This window comes from Trichosurus vulpecula, chromosome 4, assembly GCF_011100635.1.
Source record: "Trichosurus vulpecula isolate mTriVul1 chromosome 4, mTriVul1.pri, whole genome shotgun sequence".
In the NCBI taxonomy this organism is placed as follows: Eukaryota; Metazoa; Chordata; class Mammalia; order Diprotodontia; family Phalangeridae; genus Trichosurus; species Trichosurus vulpecula.
The window spans coordinates 112,249,505-112,262,049 of NC_050576.1; the positions used below are offsets into that span (position 1 = coordinate 112,249,505).

Genomic DNA, 12,545 nt, shown 5'->3' on the forward strand with positions numbered 1-12,545 from the left:
GAAACTTTGACCTGTTCCATATCTGACCCCTCCATAGGCAACCTGGTGAATCTCCCATCCTGGGGATTTACCATATTGGTACTGGACTTGGTACAGACACTTGATCAACAGAACCCCCTGCACATCAGACTTTCCAAACTCAGGGTATCCACTAGCTCCTGTGATTACATAAGTGGGATTACAAAGACATACCTCCACACCTGGCTCATCTAGCTTCTGGTGATAAGGTTAAGTGCCTCACCAAGGTCGCACAGCTAGTTTGTAAGAAAGCTGAGACCAGATTTCCTGACGCTTGGTCCAGTATTCAATCCACTTAAACAAAGAACTACAAGAACCCCAAATATTGTGAATGGAGCAATGAAAGCCTGGTCTGAGAGAGCACAACCATTGGACAGCCCTGACTATTATCTGTCTGAACTAGGGAGCAGTAGTACTGCCTAGGATCAAGGGGATGATTGAGATGTTCACTTTCCATGTCAAGAACGGTTAATTTCTAGAATGACTCTAGTGCCTTGAAAGCCAGGGCAGGAGAGTAAGTAAAAACAAAGTTTTCTTGGGTCATTCAGAGAGTTCCTGAGTCTAAAATTCCTAATTCGGTTTTTTGTAGCAGGTTGGAAAATCTTCTGAGGTTCGGGAATTGGCCTTTATCATCTCCTGATTTCTTTGCAGGAATCTGGGACCAGCACCAAGGTCTTTTCAATGCAACACCATCCTTCCCCAGGAAACCATAGGGATGCTTCTGACCATCCTTCTACTTGGGAACTCTTACCAGTGGAGGTGCTAGTCAAAAAGCCACTCACACTCAATCAAGGTATGAAGGAGATCCTTTCCCCTAGTGGTACAGAGCCATGCAGACAAACTCTCAGCAATGACTCCCAACTTACTGGAAATGGAAACTATCCTCCCCCAGCTACTCTTTCTCCAGGACCATTCTCTCCTATTCCTCTGACAGCTTCAGGGTCAGAGCTTCACCTCAACAAGTCTTCTCCCAACTCCTCTCTATTCCTCAGGTACACAGACGAAATCATTAGGAGTACAACTAACAATTAAAAATGATGCCAGCCAGCAAACCAAGTAAGTATGTCCATGGTTATATCCTGGTCCCAAACCCCTCACATTCCTATTTCCCTAGTCTGACTCCTTCTATAACACGTGTACTCCCAAAGGATGGGAGAGGGTAGGGACTGTATGTGTGTGTGTGTGTGTATTTATATGTATATATGTGTATGTGTCTGTATGTATATGTGTATACATACGTATATAGTATGTATATGTGTGTATGTGTATATATTTTCCTTCTAATATTAAAGGAAAGGAGGGAACCATAGACTGTGGGAAAGAATAGAATGGAAGGGGTTAATTTGCTGATGAACTTTGTGTCTCTTTAACACAGCTGTCCAAATCTAATAGCCATCTCCTTTTTCGTTTTTTCTTCTTTTCTCAGTTGCGGGATTACAGTCCTGGATAAGGTAAGAGAAATCCAGGCTGAAATAGGACACACTCCTTACAGAGCAGAGGAATTGATGAGGCAGTTAGGCAAAAATATGGGCCCAAAATACAACCCTAGTAAAATCCAGGATGGATATCAAAGACCCATAGGATCGTAGAGTTAGAAAGGACCTACGAAATCATTTGATCCAGCTCCTTCATTTTACAGATAAGAATTGATACAGGTTAAGTGATTTTCCCAGGATCATACAGGTAGAAAATAACAAAACTAGGATTCAAATGAATGAGTGAATGAAAAAACATTTATTAAGAGCTTATTCCAATGCCCTTTCCATTGCATCACTTACCTAAGGTCACACATAATCAACAAGCCTCTGTTAAGTGTCTCACATGTGCTAGACACAAGTACATACACACACACACACACATACACATACACACATACTTCACCCTTGCTTGTGACCTACTTGAGGTCATAGGCATTAAGTTCTTTTTAATATCTTTCTCTTTCTCCTTAGGAAATTATCCAGCTTTCTGACTACCTCAAAGTAAGTAATAAGCCAGCACCCACCCCATCCCTGCCAGTCGGCACTATCCTCCCTCTCAGTTTAATTTATCCTTCCTTCATTTCACTTCCAGGAAGCCCTGCAGAGAGAGTTGGTTCTGAAGCACAAGATGGTGGTTCTCCAAGAACTCCTGTCTACACTACTTCAAGCTTCTGACAGGTCTTGGAAGGTAAGAACAATCCCTTTCCATGCATGTGGCCCATTCAATTGGACAAGCAGCTGTTATATGCAAAGCACTGTAAGAAGTGCAAAGACAAACCAGGAAACCAGGAAAATGCCCACAAGGGGATTACATTCTACTGAGTCATTCAACATGTACACAGATATGTAAAAATAACTTGAAGAGGGAGAGAACAACAACTAAGAGAATGAGGAGAAGCTTTGTGAAGGAGGTGACACCTGATCTGAACCATGAAAGAAGCTAAGGATTCTAAGAGGTGTTTGACAGGGATTAATGTGAACTATCTGAAAAGATAAGTGAGGCTGGGGACAGACCATGAAGGGCTTTGTATGCCAAGCTAAGATGGTTAAGACCACTTTCGAAAAGGGCAGGTGGAGAGGTAGGGAAAACTAAGGCCCAGAGATGCTGAACAGCTTCTCAGATTGTAAAGCAAGTCCTGATATTAGTGCACACAGAAACTTCCTCTTGAGTCCCAACACAAGGTAATGTTGCCATGGAAAAAGAAGTTTGGGGAGCTACCAGTAACAAGAATCTCCCCTTTTTTTCTTTCACCAAAACAAATGAAGTTTTCTAAACATTGAGTGCAATCAAATTTCAATTACCCCATGTAGAACAATGAGTCTGATTCCCAGCTCATCCAAAGCCAAAATTAACCACAGACTAGTTCCATCCCTCACACTCCTACTCAAACATTTACAAGAGCATAGACTGTCAGACAGAAGGGACAACTCACAGATCTTGTCCAATACTCTCATTTTACAGAGGCCAGAAGGACATAAGCCCTACCCAGGAGGCCACACAAGGAGTTAGTGACAAAGTCAAGATTAAAGCTGTCTTCTCACTCCTCATCTAATGTTTTTTCTACTTACTGTACCAGAGTACACTCCATGGTTACCTCTTCCTGCCACCCAGCTAGTAATTAGTCAGGCAGTGCAAATTCATTTCCTTAGTCTATACAAAACAATGAAATGTTAGCACTTTTAGTGAACTTAAGGATCAGTTCCAACCCATTTATTTTACAAATAAGGAAACTGAGATTCCCCCAAAGGTGAATATTTATCCAAGATTACAAATAACTAGAATTAAATAACTGGAACCCAGATTTTCTGGTATGATTAAGGTTGATCAGTGGCACCACAAAAAACATTTTAGATGAAAGGAATTTGAGTTATCTGCACCCCTGCTCCCTTTCATTAAGCAGATGGATAGGATCATAGATGCAGGATCAGAAGGGACCATAGAGGAACCTGGTTTAACTATCTTGCTTTACAGATGATGAAACTGAGGCCCAGAGAGATTAAGTGACCCAGCCAAAGTAACACAGCTAGCGTCAGAAGCAAGTTATAAACTCAAGTCCTCTTGACTCCAGAGTCAGGGCTCTTTCCACAAAGCCATGCTACCTCAAAAGAGTCGCCTCTCTGCGCATTTGGGAGACACCTGAATAGTAAAGCAGTTGTAAAGGGGTACAATTGCACCAAGCCTAGCCCTAGAAAGGTCACAGACTTTCTGCTCAGCTCTACCACCTCAACTGGATCATAATCCCTCATTCTGTGTCCTCTTGGCCATAAGCTACATTGCAAGGTCATCTTTATTTAGTTGGGTGGAAGTGAAACAATTTTTTTTTTTTTTTTGCAAAGTGAGGACCCAGGGTTGAGGCAAACAGTCCTAGTTACCCTCTGAGGTTCTTTATTGCATGAGATAATATGTGTAAAGCAATATGCACATCTGAAAGCATTATATAAATGCCAGTTCTGATTCCTAAATTCCTGGATTAAGTAATTCCACGCATTTGAGCAGCATCTATGTGGCAATATGCTAGGCACTGGAGGAGATATAAAGGTTGAATGAGATCCAGTTCTGACCCTCATTAAGATTAATTAAAGAGAAGAGGGAGATATAACATATACCTACAAAATAATACCTGATTATTACTGAATATATACTGAAAAGTATAAAAACATCAAACATTTATTCAGAAGATGATGACGCACAAAGGCTGTGTGAAGTCCAAGAGGAAAAAATGTCAGTTACCAAGTGGAAGGATTTGAGAAGGCTTCTGATAGGAAGTGATGAGCTGAGCTTTAAAGAATGAGTAGGTGGGGCAGCTAGGTGGCGCAGTGAGTAGAGCACCAGCCCTGGAGTCAGGAGGACCCGAGTTCAAATCTAGCCTCAGACACTTGACACATGTACTAGCTGTGTGACCTTGGGCAAGTCACTTAACCCCAATTGCCCTGCCAAAAATCCAAAAAAAAAAAAAAAAGAATGAGTAGGAGGCAGGCTAGAGGCAGCTAGGTGGAAAAGTGGATAGAGTGCTGGGCCTGGAGTCAGGAAGACCTGAATTCATATCCAGCCTCAGACATTCACAAGCTTTGTGACCCTGGAAAAGCTATTAACATTATCCAGCAAGAAAGAGAAGAAGAAAAGGCTTTCACTCCAGACTCAGAAATGGGGAGCAGTGGTTCTTCTGACTGAGTCCCCATAACACTCCTCCCCCAACTTCCTGTTTTTAAGAAGAACATTCTCAGACTCTTCCACTGGGCTTCTGAGAGCCCTTGCTCTCACACTCAACTGACTTTTACCCCAGAGGTCTGAGCTTAACTGAAGATGAATAACCCCCTAAGAGGTCTCCAAGGCCTGGAAAAAAAATAATAATTTTAGGAGTCTGGCTCATCCTCAAAGTCCAAGAAGTTTGTTTTATCATCCTTTATTGGGTGAGGTAAGCCCCGCTACCTCTCCCCATACAACGTACTTCTCCATACAAAATACCTTCTCATAAACTAGCTATCAGAGGAAGCAAGATTCTAAATAGTTTTACTTAATGGGGACCTTGCAAGCTGGGCTCCCCTGGAAAGTCCTGAAGAACCCACTTGGGAGAGTGGAAAGGAGAGAGCATATGATGCTGACAAAAAAGAGAGCAGAGAGAGCTTGAGCTGTTTCATCTGATGAGATCTCCAAACACCACTGAGCAGAGATGTGAAACCGGTAGGGAGGAAGGGGCTTGGCTGCCCTGGCACAGGCTCACTGGTGTGGGGAAATGAGCTGTGGTTTGACACTTCTGTGAGGTGAGGTGGTGGTGTTTCTGGTAAACAGAACAAAGACAAAGTGGGAGGAAAAACTGAAACGGTTTCAAGAATTGAGTGCTACGAAGCCCATACTCTGCAACAGCAACAGTAACAGGTGTGTATGACTGGTCTTTGTCTCTTTGCCTTAGAATGCCCAAACATCCACAGGGCTGAACACCGGTGGATAGCAAAGGGTTTGTGGAAAGAGAAGCCTGTGGAGATACTGGAGGTTTTGTAAAAATACTGAAGTTTTGAAACTCAGCAGAGTTTAACCCAGCAAGAAATTCTCCTCATATGAAGTAGCTCTCCCCATGGGGCATTCTCTCTTGAAAAAAAATATTTATTTATTTATTCATTCATTCATTCGGAAGGTGATGGGCCTTCTGATCAGAACTTGAAGGGACTTTCCACAGCCAATAATATTTAATGCATAATCCTATCTTTTCAAAAATGTTCTGTTTCCATGTTCACTTGTATCAGTGTGAGATTTCTTATAAATGAAGTTTTATGCATTCAGGTATTTTGGATGATGTCTGATGTGACCATTAATAAAAGGTGCAGTGAAGTAGTAGACAATCTTGCCATCTGAATACAACAAGAATTTTCTGTTCTGCACAGGGAGCTATAAAGTTGTCAAGAAGTAACTGTCTTGCTATAGGGAATTGGTTGGTCATCTTTGCCTTAATCAGCTATTATGTCCATCAGAGAACCTAGAGAGATCTTCACAAGATGATCATATCATGGGCCTCCTGACGAGTCTGGTCTGATCTTAAATGTCTATTGATGGCCTTTTATTTAAAAAAAACAATATTTTCTTCAATTAACAAGCAGTTATTTTCTCTCCCTCCTACCTCCTCCCACCTTGGGTGCATTAAGGGACAGGGGAAGTGAAATCTTGCAACAAATATAGATAGTCAAGCAAAACAAATTTTCACGTTAGCCATGTTCAAAAACATATGTTTCATTTTGTATCTTGAGTCCATCACCTCTTTGACAGGAGGTAAGTAATGCCCTTCATCACTGGTACTCTAGAATTGTAGCTGGTCATTGCATTGATAAATTCTTAATTCTTTCAAAGCTGTTTGATTTTGTCATGTGTATAAATTGTTCTCCTAGTTCTGCTCCCTTTACTTTGCATCAATTCATACAAGTCTTCCCAAGTGTCTCTGAAATAATTCCTTTCAGTATTTCTTATAGCATAATATATATATGCCCTAATTTGTTCAGCCTTTCCTTGATTCATGGGTACCCCCTTAGTTTCCAGTTTTCTGCCACTAAAAAACAGCTGCTATAAATATTTTTGTACATATGGGTTCTTTCCTTCTTTCTTTCATCTCTCTGGAATATAGGCCTACTAGGAATATCACTAAATCAAAGGGTATGTACAGTTTAGTTAACTTTTTAAAGATATTTCCAAATTCATCACTCCACAAACTATGCATTTTGATATTGTTTTCCCAAAGGTCATCCAACAGTCTGTCATTTTCCTTTTGTCAGTTTTGCCAATCTAATGAGTTTAAGGTGAAAACTCAGAATTGTTTTAGTGTGTATTTCTCTAATAGTAATTTTTCATATAACTATTGATAGCTTGGATTTCTTCCTTTAAAAACCAGCTATTCACACCTTTTGACCATTTATCACTTGGGGTAAAGGCCTGCCCTCCCACCCCAAGGCCAGAACAGATTGGAGAGAATGCTAACACAAATTGTATTTTTTTTTCTTACATTCTAATGCCTCCTATAAAGTGTCCAAAAAAAGTAGAAATCTTTTCTGAGTCAAGCTAGAAAATTAGTTATTTATCATCTGGAGCAGCTCATGAATGCATTCTGCAGTTGGTTTTTCAAGGTTCTTCAGTAGCATTCACATAAAAATGAGCAACAATGCTGAAGTTCTATCTGCCATTTTCTTCTTTAATATTGCAGCCTCATGGTCTGGGGTCTAGAGCAATGACACTGAGGCCATGTTTTACTGCAGTTTGATAACAACCCATTTTTTAAAATAACATTTTATACTGAGCAAGTTAAACCAGGCAACCAGTACAGTACAGTCCAGGGCACTCTGCAGTTTCTGCCTTTAATGGTACATAGATGTCAAACATCATTTTACATGTTAGTTCCACAGATTCAGTCAAATACATTTCATTAATTATCTCTTCTTGACAAGTCTGCCAGGCCCACATATTTTCTGAGACCCCTGAAAGCACTCTTTTCAGGAAATCTGTTGAAAGGCCATAGTTTTGTTTTTGTTGGCAGGGGGAGGTGCAGGAAGGAGGGTGGCTTTTTTCTCGTTCATTTGCCCTTATTCTTCATCTTACTGCCACAAGTGACTGACAGGTGTGTGTGGTACACAGAGCCCTAGCAGTCCCTTTCCCAGAGACTTTTGGATCTCGGATCTTCCTAAACCATGATTTGAGGGGATGATTTCTGGTACCACTTAATGTCCTGATTGCTTTGAGTTATGAACTGCTAAGGATAGAAGAGGCCTGCGAGTGAGGAGACAGAATTGGAGTCAGTGAGCCTTTGTTCCCTCAGTTATAAAAGAAAGGGAATTGGACAAGCTGAATTCTGAAGTCTTTTCCAGCCCTCTGTTTTTTATCATCTTTACTAATTTGCTGGTATGAGGTGAAACATCAGGATTGTTTTAATTTACTTTTCTTTTGTTGATGGTTTAGAGCAGTGGTAACAAATTCAAATAGAAATAGATCCCTGCTGGCAGCATATTGCCTTAGAAAACCTCAAGTTAACATTATCTGTGTCGTGTTATATTTTATTTATTTTGCTAAACATTTCCCACATATGCTTCAATATTGTTCAGGCAGCACTTGAAAATTCTAAAGGCAGCAACTTGGGGGCTGGGAGTTTGACACCTCTGGTTTGGAACATTTTTTCATTTATTATTGATGGATTTAATTCCTTTTATAAAAAAACTATATTTTTTGACCACTTATCTGTTAAGGAATGACTTTCGGTCTTATATGTGTCTGTTAATTCCCTATATATCTTGAATATCAGACTTTTATCAGAGATGTTTGATGCAAAGAATTTTTCATAACAATTTCTCTTCTAGATGCATTGGTTCTCTTTGTGTGAAAGGTTTTTATATTTCTGTAACTGAAATTGTCTATTTTATCTGTTATGATTATTTATATCTCTTGTATTTTCTCATTAATAATACTTCTCAGGGAAATGGGAATGATATGGGGGAAATTCAGGCAATGTAAAAATATATATATCAATAAAAAAATTTACTTAAAATTTAAAAAAAAAAGAATAGGTAGGGAGAGAACACCAGCACAAGGGCACTGTTCAAACTGGTAAACAGCAAGGGGGAAAGAGAGAAGAGAGAGGGCTGACCCCTGTTCTCTTTCATCCTCGCTTTGTTCTCCTGGTAAACTTTATACTTTGGTCCAGTTTGATCAGTATACAGAGCAGCCAGAGAATAGTAGAAAAGGCCCGGGACTGCAAATAATAAAGCCTGGCTCTGTCACTAACACACTGTGTGGCCTTGGAGAAGTTACTTCATTCCTTAAGGTTTGGTTTCTTCAATCTATAAAATGAGGGGCTTGGACTAGATGATCTTTGCCTTCTCTTCTGGGACTAATAACCTATGATTCTATGAATCCATTTGGTCCCACAAAGGATAAATGAATTCTCAGGAGGCTGGGGTTGGAGACCCTAGACTCTACTGGTGGGTTGCTCTTGGGGAAGCTGAAAATACCTGGAACAATAAAAATTCCTTGCTCATTCTTCTATCTGTCCATTGGCTTTAGAGGCCTGGATGAAGCTTTTAGAACGAAAAAAAAAACAGAAGTGAAGTTTTTGTTTTGCTTTGTTTCAACAAATCATTTTTTGTTTTTGAAAGTTACAAACGTAAGACAGGAAGGTTAAAGGGTGGGGTTCCTGTTGGTTAGGAGAGAGGCCACTAGCTATGATCAAAATGGAAGATGAAAGATGCTGCTTTATCAACCCCTGAAGTAGGCCAGAAAGGGGAAGAGCATCTCAACTGGAGAGGAAATATCTCACTGATGCTTCAGTGTTCTGGTATTAGATGGAGGTGGGGATAAAGACGGGGAATTTGTGTGGAGAAGAGTGTCCAAGGCAGAAAAGAGATCTCCTTTCTAACCTATTCTAGCTCACCCCTGCCTGGGAGTAAACCAGGAAAGCCAGGTGGGTTGTGGATGACAAATAAACCTAGATTATTTGTAGAAGCTAACTGCAGGAGACAAGGCTGGGAAGGTGATGAATGGCCTACAAGGGCTTTAGAAGTGCAGCTAAGGGTGGGCTAGGAGAGGCTGGAGCAGGAAGCCTTGAGCAGTAAATTAGTAATTGCCACAGATATCCTTTTCTCTGGAAAATAAGGTTTTGTTGGGTTTTTCCTGGTAGTAGAACTGACCTAACTTGTGATCTCATTGCCAGTGCAGAATAGCACCTGCTCTTCAATTAACAGTTTTAGTTTTAGAGAGTTGCCTGAGAGCACTGAAAGGTTGTGACTTGTCCAGTGTCACACAGCCAGGCTGTGTCAAGGGCAGGACCTGAACCCAGGTCTTCTAGCTGCCAGGCTGACACTCTATCCACTATGCCTTATCATTAATCTGCATTAACCTCCCCAATCTCAGAGCCTTCCAGAGACGACATCCGATGCCAAAAAAGCAGAAAAATCCTCAGTAGGGATGAAACTAATAAGTTGCAAAATGTGGGGGAATCAAGAGGACTAAAAACCAAGTTAGCAAATATGTTTCTACTTTATTAGAGCCCAAAATAGGTATCATGGGGTGCAATGTGGTACACTAGTGCTGGCTCTAAAGTCAGAGGACTTGGGTTAGAATCCCACCCCGAACACCATCTGCATGACCATGGGTAAGTCACTCTGCCTTGATGGGCCTCAGTCTCCTCACCTATAAAATGTGGGGGCTGGATTAAATTATCCTTAAGGGTCCCGAATGGCTCTAGATTAATAATTTACTTGTGGGAGTCCTAAATATTTTATTCAACCTCATTAAGGAATACTAGACAAAAATAGTTCTCATGAAGTGGATATACATTCCCCACAACCCTCTCCCCTCCCACCCTGGCAGGTAACTTTTCTCATTGAATTTCCATAATATTACCAGATGGGGCCACTCTGTAAATAGATGAAATAGGAAACCTCCACTGCAGAGGTGTCAAACTCCCTGCAATCTGCAAAACTCCCAAGTGTGGGGAGAACCAAACTAAAATGTATTTGGGAAATGTTTAACAAAATAAATAAAAATGTAATAAAACATAGATAATGTCGATTTGTTGTTTTCTAAGTCGATGCATGACCTGTTGGGCCCCGTTTCTATGTGAGTTTGACACTACTGCTCTAACGTGATATACTCTGGGGGAAGCCTGTCTCTCCATCACTGATGAACGACTCATTTCTAGGGGTCATAAAGGCTTTTCAATATTCAAGAGCCACCTGTCGTTGTTGCTGTTCAGTCACTTTTTCAGTCACGTCCGACTCTTTGTGACCCCATTTGGGGTTTTCTTGGCAAAGATTCTGGAGTGGTTTGGCATTTCCTTCTCTAACTTATATTACAGATGAGGGAACTAAGGCAAACAGGGTTAAGTGACTTGCCCAGGGTCACACAGCTAGTAAGTGTCTAAGGTCACATTTGAACTCAGACTCCAGGCTGGGTGCTCTACCCACTGTGCCACCTAGCTGCCCCCCCAAGAGCCGCCTAGTGAGATTGAAATCGTTCTGGGTGGAATAGTATCGTAAGCATTAACAGAGGTTAATAGCTAATGCCCTGGCTAAAGATTCAGGAGCCGGAAGCTTGAGTGAAATACAGGCCGCCCTGTGGGAATGAGCAACAGGCAGAGAAGTGGGAAGAGGAAGACTTAAAAAGAGAGTAGGATCTTTGCCCACAGACAAATGTCTAGGTGCCTAATTCACAATTTTGCTTCCTTTGAGGTGGCTTTAGTCTGGCAGGGAAATACAGAAGAAAGAACTTTGGTTCTAGAATCAGAGGACATGGGTTCAAATCTAACCTATGACTGCTTGCTCCCTGTGTGACCTCGAGTTAGATGCTAGACTTCCATGGGTCTGTTTTTTCATCTGTAGGATGAGTCAGACTAGCTAGCCTCTGAGTTCCCTTGAGGCTCTAGATCTAGGGTCCTATGATATCTGTGCCATTAGGAAAGGCCCTTTGCATCATTCTAGCTCCTAGCATCTCTTTTTAAATCTGCTTTTAATATGTTTTGATACCAGTCATTTCTCGCTAAACATTTCCTCCAACCCCCTAATACGATCCACTTCACTCCTGTAATTGCTCCAACCAGAGGAGAGGTAGAGTCTCTACCCTTCCTAATAACCCTTGTCTGTCCCTTGTCCTACCAGGCTTCTGGCTAAGTGGTAAAAAGCTCCTTGCTGGCTTCAGGTTAGCCCAAACTCACATTCTTTCATCCCACGCTCTCCCCAGGGACAGCTGAATGAGGACAAGCTGAAGTGCAAACTGAGATCCCTGGAAAACCAGCTATACACCTATACCCAGGTAATGGCCCAGAGGGACCCTTTAAGTGCTGGTAAAAGGAGAAGCCTGCCTGGGAGCTCAAGACGATGTCCCAGAAGGGCCAATGTGACTGATAGACACTCATTCGAGCTCACCTACCTCTGTGATGGCATCTTTCTTCTGAGGATTTCCTCAGAGTCCCTGGCTTCTCCCCTTGCTGTACTCTTTACCCTTTCCCTCCTTTCCTTCCAATGAATCTCAATACTTAGCATATTATGGACCCAAGGGAAATCTTAAAGCTAAACTAGAAACCCAAAGACAGGCACTTGGTAAACACAGATATCAACCAGACAGTTTTTGTGCCCGGAGCTTTGACAAACTAGGGTTATATAGTTTGGGTCTTTTAATGAAGTCTGACAAACTGAAATCTGGCTCCCTGAGACTCTGAGACCAGCCCTAGCCCCCGGTAAGAAGGAGAATACAGTTAACTCCTAATCACCTACAATTTAGTGCATCTATAGACAATCTTGCTTCCAACTCTTTTGTAATACTATCAGCTCAGCCTTAGTAACTCCTTGACTGGTGTAAAAGAGAAGGAGAATTGAAGTTTCCTTCATTGACAGAAAAGTACTTAATCATACAACGAGCAAGCTAAAGAGGGGTGGTCAAGGCCATCCGGGGTGGTATTTGGCAGTAGTCTGACAGGTTCTTAACATGCAGTAAGCATGAGAGAGGGGTAGGAAAGGGGTAAATGAGTAAGAATGAAGAAGCTAGAAACTTACCGGCTCTTCCTGAGTGTTTTTGCAGTGAGGTTT

The 12,545-nt window shown here is 41.4% G+C and overlaps 1 protein-coding gene across 2 annotated transcripts in view; it reads left to right on the top strand.

Moving 5' to 3' along the window:
* The window catches only part of TRAF3IP3 (TRAF3 interacting protein 3), a 35,737-nt gene that overhangs the window by 8,563 nt on the left and 14,629 nt on the right, over positions 1–12,545 (top strand). For both annotated transcript variants that reach the window (XM_036756949.1, XM_036756950.1), the window contains exons 3-8: positions 670–811; positions 1,011–1,074; positions 1,445–1,469; positions 1,968–1,997; positions 2,089–2,184; positions 11,701–11,772. In XM_036756949.1, the coding sequence (XP_036612844.1) occupies positions 670–811; positions 1,011–1,074; positions 1,445–1,469; positions 1,968–1,997; positions 2,089–2,184; positions 11,701–11,772 (429 nt within the window). The remainder of the gene's footprint in view (positions 1–669; positions 812–1,010; positions 1,075–1,444; positions 1,470–1,967; positions 1,998–2,088; positions 2,185–11,700; positions 11,773–12,545) is intronic.